This window comes from Mesoplodon mirus (genome assembly GCF_964341445.2).
Source record: "Mesoplodon mirus genome assembly, chromosome: 18".
Classification (NCBI taxonomy): domain Eukaryota; kingdom Metazoa; phylum Chordata; class Mammalia; order Artiodactyla; family Ziphiidae; genus Mesoplodon; species Mesoplodon mirus.
The window spans coordinates 30,078,852-30,087,295 of record NC_138994.1 but is presented as its reverse complement, the minus strand read 5'-3'; the positions used below and the strand labels follow the sequence as shown (position 1 = coordinate 30,087,295).

Here is an 8,444-nt window from a genome sequence, read left to right as displayed (position 1 = left end):
GGGAGGAGAGCAGGAGAGAGAGAAGCTTGGAAGCTAAGGTGTTCTGGGGCGGACCCTGCACTGATGTTTCCAGCTTGGCCAGGGCCCCTCCAAGCCGCAGCTCTCATAGTGCAGGGCCCTTAGCGTGTCTCTGGGGCAGGGAAGAAGTGGATCAATGAAACACTGTGTGTATGGGGGGCTGGGGAGCGGAGGCAGCAATTTGGGTCCTGGGCCCCAATTCTCAGCCTGCTGGACTAGAATCTGAGGATGGCCTGGGCTGGGGGCCGTGTGGCCTGGTGGGGTGAGCTGGCCCAGCCCCTGCCTGGGCGGTAGGGTGTCCATGGGCCTGCACTGGCGGGGAGGGGGGCAGTCTGGGCCCAGACTTCGGTGCTGTCTGGAGGTGGGGCAGGGCCTGGCTTCTTACAAGAAGGCGCCCAGGCTGGCCCAGTCATGCAGGTCAGAGGCCAGTGTGGCATCCCCGGCCTCAAAGAGGGGCTCGGGGGGCAGGGAGCTACGGGTGCTCTCGTCCCAGGGGTGCTCCAGGAAGGATGTGGCCAGGAAGGTCTCATCAAAGTCCAGGCTGTCGGTAGCCTGCTCCGCTGGAGGCCCCCAGGTAACAGGGCAGTCGATGTGGTGGCCATGGATGGTGAGGTCCACGTCCCCGTGTGAGGCAGGGCTCAGCGGCGGGATCAGCTCCGAGGTCTCCAGCGTGCCCAGCTCCCCGTCCAGCGTGCCAGCGTCCAAGATGGCCTCCCAGTCAAAGTTGCCCTTGAGGGGTTCCAGCTCACCCTGCTCCTCCTGGGTCAGCAGCAGGGGGCTGGAGGGCCGCGGGACCTTGGCCTCCTGCTTGGGCAGCGGCTGTTGACGCTTACGCCCCAGCCTGCCCTCGCCAGCACCCCAGCCCGCTTCCCCAGTGGCCTCCTCGAACTCCCGCAGCAGCTGCTGGGCCTCGGTGCTCACGGTCAGTGGCCCGGCCCATGGGGCGGCGCTGGGCTCTGGCGCGGCCTGGCGGGCAAAGGCCGGGTGGATGTGGACTGGGGGCAGCCGCCGCTTCTTCAAGGCCCCACTCAGCAGCCGCTCGGCGTACTGGGGGTCGATGCGCCAGAAGCCCCCCTTGCCTGGCTCGTCCTTCTCCCGAGGCACCTTGATGAAGCCCTTCTTCAGGGACAGGTTGTGGCGGATGGAGTTCTGGACACAGGGAGGTAGGAGAGAAGGAAGACAGCTGGGAGAGTGGGTGGGGTCAGTGATGGGGGGCTCCTAGCGCCACTGCCAGTCCCACCACCACCTTCTCTCCGATGGGGGCAGGGGAGACAGAGGCGCTGCTCCGAGCGGGAAGCTCTGGGACACCAGCCACGGGGCACCAGGAGCTGGGAGTGCTGTCGGGGGCTTTTGTTCCCTTTGGCCAGGATATCTGCCTGCTCGGTCATACGAGCCCTGAGCCGCAGGGTGGCTCTCAGTGCCAGCCTGTCCTGCCCTCCCTCCCTTACCCCGCTGCTTGCGGCCTCTGGTCAAAGGCCTTGGCTCCCCCAGGTCCTGGACGGCCATCTCCCTCTGCCCGGGCCTGGCTGGCCTTCTCTGTTTGTGAAATGAGTGAGTGGGTGTGAGGGTGTGTGTCTGTGGGGGGGGGGATGAAGTGTGGGAGGATCTGATGACTTTCCTTGTTTCTAGAGCCGGCTGCTGGCCTGGGCCCTCACCCACCATGTCCCCCTCCTCCCACCCCAGGCTCTGAGGCCTCAGTTGATTATTACCCAGCCAAGAGCATAGCGCTCATTCCTGGGGCCTCTCAGGCTTGGGGTAGGGTGGGGGGTAGTGGAGGGTCTCTGCTTTCTCACCAAGGTTACAAATGGTACCTGCCCCAGGGTCAGGGCCCAAGCAATCGTGGACTAGCTGTGATCACAGGAACTCTGATCCTGTGACCTGTGCCACAGGGAAGGATCTGTGCATCCTCAGGGTCTCTGTCCCCACGTAGCCCCTGATCCTGATGGTCGAAGAGGCTCAGGGCCTTGAGGGCCCAGCCTGAATCACCATCCTGCCTTGTTCACGCCTGGGTGCACAGTCCAAACCACGCTGGGGCACAGGGGTCTGGGGCCTGGTGGGTGGGGCCGGCAGGTGAGTAGTGCCCCCTGGCAAGACTGGGAGGTTTACATGGTGGTCTGGGCCCCTTGGCTGCTCTGTGCCAGGTTCCGGAGACTTGGAACATGAAGCCAGTGTGGGAGGAAAGAGCCCCTGTGGAAAGCACGTGGCTGAGGTAATTGTCCCCCCAGGGAGGTTGATGAGAAGAGGGGGAGGAGTGTAGGCAGGAAACTAGGGAGGGCTTGGGGTGGGGGCTGGCACAGCAGCTTTCGGAAGGCCCCGTAGCCCTTCCACTGGGACACAGATGGCCTTCACACCCTGCAGCACGCCCCTCTCCCCTCCCAGAGCCCCTCCAGCCAACTGAAAGCAGGCGGGATGCAGAGTCTGGCAGGAACGATGCTCTGCCTCCAGTCAGGCCCTGACAAACTGACCTTGAGGAGGGTAGTGTCAAGGAATTCCAGGACTTGGGACAAAAATGTGTCCCTCAGTCCATCAACCTACCCTGGGGGGCTGTGTCCACGCATAGTTCAGCCCTGGTCTTTGGGCTGAGCCTGCCGGACGAGTCACAAGTTCTTTCCACTTGAACCTCTATGTCGGCACCCCTGCAGCCCTCTGAACATCCTCCCTCCTCCATCTCTGAAGTCAAAGGGGCAGCAGTCCAAGCACTGGGCTCCCTTGAGGTCCTTCCTGGACGGCCTTCCTCTCTCGGGGCCCTGGCCGTACCGCGCCTACTTGGCCTGCGGATCTGGGATGTGAGTCCAGTCCGCGCGGGCATGGGGAGGGAGGGAGGGAGTGCCTCCCTACCTGCCAGGTGGGATCAGCGTGGCGGAAGTAACAGAAGTTGTCCGTGATCCACTTGTAGATGGCCGACAGGGTGATCTTGGTGGCCTTGCTGGCCTGCATGGCCATGCAGATGAGCGTGGCATACGAGTAGGGCGGCTTCACGTGCGGGTTGGTGGCGTAGTCCACGTCGTCGGGAGGCGAGGCCTGCAGCCCCGAGGGGGCGCTCCGCGGCGTGCAGGAGGACGTGGGCTTGCCGGGTGTGTGCGGCTGCCCCAGGCAGGCGGGGTCCGCCGCCAGGGGAGACCCCGGCTCGGCCGAGCCTGCCAGCTCGTGGGAGCCGTGGGGGTCGGTGTCCCCCGAAGGCAGGGCGGGGAGCTCGGCGTTGAGAATGGAGAATTCCTGCAGCCACTGCAGGCTGGTCAGGCTGTCATTCAGGGCGTTGGACTCCTCCAGGCCGCCTTCCGGTCCGGCCTCCTCCGCTGCCCCTGCTCCCGAGACGTGTAGCCAGCTCTCCGCCATATCTGCGGCGACTCTCCGAGGGGGCTGTCAACATCCACGAGCCGAGCCGAGGGTGGCCGCCGAGCTCTCCGGCCCGCTGACTCCCGCGGCTTCAGTTACGCAGCCTCCCGGAAGCGGGCTTCCATCCCGCGATCCGGGGGTAGCCTCCTCCAAACGGAATGTGGTGCCTGCGGGGACCAGAGCGGGAACTGAGCCCTCTTTCCCCACCCCCGAGGGGAGAGTGTGGGCGAGGGGGGAGGCTCTTACTAAAATCCTTCCTGCAGCTGGGGAGGATCTTTTACTGCCGACGTCTGGGAAACAGAAGGTGTGCCCGGGAGTCCGACCCACACGGGGTTCGCCTCGCTCTTTTCCTCTTGGATCTTTTAGAGGAGACTTAATTAGCCCAACGAGGGAATAGTGTAGGGGCATGCGAGGCCACCCGTTTCTCCCTCAAAGCGGGGAATTAACCCCCCTCTCTCCGTCCACAACCAATGGAAATGGGGCGAGAGAGTCCAGGAGGGCAGTACGACGGGTCGGGGGGCGGGGGAGGTCGTCTGATCTTTGAAAAGGGATATTAGGATGGGGCTCAAGGGGAAGGAAGGAAACAATACAGAGAGTTATAAGGGGGCGGGAAGTGAGTGTCCCCCAAACGCCTCTGATGTCAGTCCCCGGGCCCACCACTTCCGTCGGGGACGGATGGGAGAGCGGGCTGGTACTGACGCCCTCCCTTCCCACGGCCTGCAGCCCTCCCCGTCCCTTACCTGGCTCAGAGCGCAGCCCGGGCCAAAGGAAGCTTCTCAAAGAAATTCCTCCCACCGCCCACCCTCACCGCGGCTCTCTGCTCCCAGCTCGAGGGCCCAGCCAGCAATCCTCGTCGCCACTCACGCCCGACGGCGCCTCTCTGAAAGCCAGCGGCCGGGGACCGGCACTCAGTAGCCGCTCGCAAGGCGTCTCCTGCTGCCGTGGCGACGCCCCGCCCATATAAACAGCTTCCGCTTCTGCCATTGGCCAGGGCATCTCCAAAGAGACCGCGGGCTCTTAACGGCTCTCTCACGCGGTAACTCTCTTCCAACTCCCTCCTGCCGCCCTCTCCCGCGCGCGACCCAGCCCCCTACCCGCCACCGCGTCCCGGCTCCGCGCATTCCCGCCCGACGGCCCCGCGCAGGGCTCGGAGAGGCGCGCGGCTCGGCGCTCCCGCAGAGGCCCCGGGGCCCTCGGCGAGCAGTTCGCCGCGGGAACCGTCCTCCGCCCCACCCCCTTCCCATCTGGGCTGCTCAGAGGTGGCGACGGCTCCTGGGACGCAGCCCGTGGCGCGGGGGCCAGGGCTGGGTGCATGCTTGGGGCTTTCCTTTCCTCTCCTCTGGGCTGCGAGTGGCCCTTCCTCACGTTTCTGCGGCCTGTCCCGGTCTCCCGACCGAGTGTCGTCTTGGTGCCCGCAAGCAGGTCTGACTCTCCGATGCCACCTGCCACTCAGGTCCGCAGAAACCGCAGCCCCGGTCGCAGGCACCCCAAGGCGGCTAGGGTAATCCAGTGTTTCCCGGTAAGCGCTCCCTCCCCGCCCCGTCCTCAGCAAGATTCCCAGAAGCTGACATTCCAGAGGCTTCTTCGGAAGTGCTCTCCCTCCTTTCCAGATAGCCGAGGAAACAGAGCCGCTGGGTGAAACCCAGGAAAGCCGTGGACTTGCCAAATTCTTTGACTGGGGTCATTTGCCCCATTCATTTCACCAGCCTTTAAGTGACGGACTAACGGTGGACTGTGGTCCTTCCTCCTCCCCTCCCCCAGCCTCCCTCCCGTCACCAGCTTTCCTGCTCTTCAGTTATTGAGGAGCTGCAGTTGGAAGTTCTCTGGTTGAAGGGGGTGGGTGGAGGTGAGGGCTCCTTATCAGGCCTCTGGGCAGGAGCTGTGCCCGGGGGATGGTACACCAGCTCCCACCCAGAAACATGTCTTTCCCTCTACCCCTTGCCCTCTCTCACTCCTCCATGTCCAGCTTGTCTTGAGTCAAAGTTTTTTTTTTTTTCTTCCCAAGTATTTATTGTTTTTATTTTTATTTTATTTTTATTAGTTTCTGCTTTATAACAAAGTGAATCAGTCATACATATACATCTGTTCCCACATCCCTTCCCTCAGGCATCTCCCTCCCTCCCACCCTCCCCATCCCACCCCTCCAGGCGGTCACAAAGCACCGAGCTGATCTCCCTGTGCTCTGCGGCTGCTTCCCACTATCTATCTACCTTACGTTTGGTAGTGTATATATGTCCATGCCTCTCTTTCGCTTTGTCACAACTTACCCTTCCCCCTCCCCATATCCTCAAGTCCATTCTCAAGTAGGTCTGTGTCTTTATTCCTGTTTTACCCCTAGGTTATTCATGACATTTTTTAAAATTCCATATATATGTGTTAGCATACGGTATTTGTCTTTCTCTTTCTGACTTACTTCACGGTGTATGACAGACTCTAGGTCTATCCACCTCATTACAAATAGCTCAGTTTCGTTTCTTTTTATGGCTGAGTAATATTCCATTGTATATATGTGCCACATCTTCTTTATCCATTCATCCGATGATGGACACTTAGGTTGCTTCCATCTCCGGGCTATTGTGAATAGAGCTGCAATGAACATTTTGGTACATGCCTCTTTTTGAATTATGGTTTTCTCAGGGTATATGCCTAGTAGTGGGATTGCTGGGTCATATGGTAGTTCGATTTTTAGTCTTTTAAGGAACCTCCATACTGTTCTCCATAGTGGCTGTACCAATTCACATTCCCACCAGCAGTGCAAGAGTGTTCCCTTTTCTCCACACCCTCTCCAGCATTTATTGTTTCTAGATTTCTTGATGATGGCCATTCTGACTGGTGTGAGATGATATCTCATTGTAGTTTTGATTTGCATTTCTCTAATGATTAATGATGCTGAGCATTCTTTCATGTGTTTGTTGGCAGTCTGTATATCTTCTTTGGAGAAATGCCTATTTAAGTCTTCTGCCCATTTTTGGATTGGGTTGTTTGTTTTTTTGCTATTGAGCTGCATGAGCTGTTTTTAAATTTTGGAGATTAATCCTTTGTCAGTTGCTTCATTTGCAAATATTTTCTCCCATTCTGAGGGTTGTCTTTTGGTCTTGTTTATGGTTTCCTTTGCTGTGCAAAAGCTTTGCAGTTTCATTAGGTCCCATTTGTTTATCTTTGTTTTTATTTCTATTTCTCTAGGAGGTGGGTCCAAAAGGATCTTGCTGTGATTTATGTCATAGAGTGTTCTGCCTATGTTTTCCTCTAAGAGTTTGATAGCTTCTGGCCTTACATTTAGGTCTTTAATCCATTTTGAGCTTATTTTTGTGTATGGTGTCAGGGAATGATCTAATCTCATACTTTTACATGTCCCTGTCCAGTTTTCCCAGCACCACTTATTGAAGAGGCTGTCCTTTCTCCACTGTACATTCCTGCCTCCTTGATCAAAGATAAGTTGACCATATGGGTGTGGGTTTATCTCTGGGCTTTCTATCCTGTTCCATTGATCTATCTTTCTGTTTTTGTGCCAGTAAAACACTGTCTTGCTTACTATAGCTTTGTAGTGTAGTCTGAAGTCAGGGAGCCTGATTCCTCCAGCTCCGTTTTTCGTTCTCAAGATTGCTTTGGCTATTCGGAGTCTTTTGTTTTTCCAAACAAAGTTTGAATTTTTTTGTTCTAGTTCTGTGAAAAATGCCAGTGGTAGTTTGATAGGGATTGCATTGAACCTGTAGATTGCTTTGGGTAGTAGAGTCATTTTCACAATATCGATTCTTCCAATCCAGGAGCATGGTATATCTCTCCATCTATTTGTATCATCTTTAATTTCTTTCATCAGTGTCTTATAATTTTCTGCATACAGGTCTTTTGTCTCCTTAGGTAGGTTTATTCCTAGGTATTTTATTCTTTTTGTTGCAATGGTAAATGGGGGTGTTTTCTTGATTTCACTTTCAGATTCTTCATCATTCGTGTACAGGAATGCCAGAGATTTCTGTGCATTAATTTTGTATCCTGCTACTTTTCCAAATTCATTGATTAGCTCTAGTAGTTTTCTGGTAGCATCTTTAGGATTCTCTATGTATAGTATCATGTCATCTGCAAACAGTGACAGCTTTACTTCTTCTTTTCCAATTTGGATTCCTTTTATTTCCTTTTCTTCTCTGATTGCTGTTTCTAAAACTTCCAAAACTAAGTTGAATAAGAGTGGTGAGAGTGGGCCACCTTGTCTTGTTCCTGATCTTAGTGGAAATGGTTTCAGTTTTTCACCATTGAGGACAATGTTGGCTGTGGGTTTGTCATTTATGGCCTTTATTATCTTGAGGAAAGTTCCCTGTATGCCTACTTTCTGCAGGGTTTTTATCATAAATGGGTGTTGAATTTTGTCGAAAGCTTTCTCTGCATCTATTGAGATGATCATATGGTTTTTCTCCTTCAATTTGTTAACATGGTGTATCACATTGATTGATTTGCGTATATTGAAGAATCCTTGCATTCCTGGAATAAACCCCACTTGAGCATGGTGTATGATCCTTTTAATGTGCTGTTGGATTCTGTTTGCTAGTATTTTGTTGAGGATTTTTGCATCTATGTTCATCAGTGATATTGGCCTGTAGTTTTCTTTCTTTGTGACATCCTTGCCTGGTTTTGGTATCAAGGTGATGGTGGCCTCGTAGAATGAGTTTCGGAGTGCTCCTCCCTCTGCTATATTTTGGAAGAGTTTGAGAAGGATAGGTGTTAGCTCTTCTCTAAATGTCTGATAGAATTCGCCTGTGAAGCCATCTGGTCCTGGGCTTCTGTTTGTTGGAAGATTTTTAATCACAGTTTCCATTTCAGTGCTTGTGATTGGTCTATTCATATTTTCTATTTCTTCCTGATTCAGTCTTGGCAGGTTGTGCATTTCTAAGAATTTGTCCATTTCTTCCAGGTTGTCCATTTTCTTGGCATAGAGTTTCTTGTAGTAATCTCTCATGATCTTCTATATTTCTGCAGTGTGAGTTGTTATTGAGTCAAAGTATTAAAAGCGTGCTGGAGAAAGTCGGACAGCAACTTTCACAAATAAGCCAACTGCGCAGTTAACACCTCTTCTTCCCTCGTGAACAGTTTTATTCATT

At 54.9% G+C, this 8,444-nt stretch overlaps 1 protein-coding gene across 1 annotated transcript; it reads right to left on the bottom strand.

The window, feature by feature from the left end:
- Positions 1 to 399: 399 nt before the first annotated feature.
- LOC309793854 (forkhead box protein J1-like) lies at positions 400 to 3,354 on the bottom strand (the record flags this gene model as incomplete). Its single annotated transcript, XM_082604631.1, has 2 exons — positions 400 to 1,167; positions 2,857 to 3,354. The coding sequence occupies 2 exons, from the start codon at positions 3,352 to 3,354 to the stop codon at positions 400 to 402; spliced, it is 1,266 nt and encodes a 421-aa protein (XP_082460757.1).
- Positions 3,355 to 8,444: the final 5,090 nt, after the last annotated feature.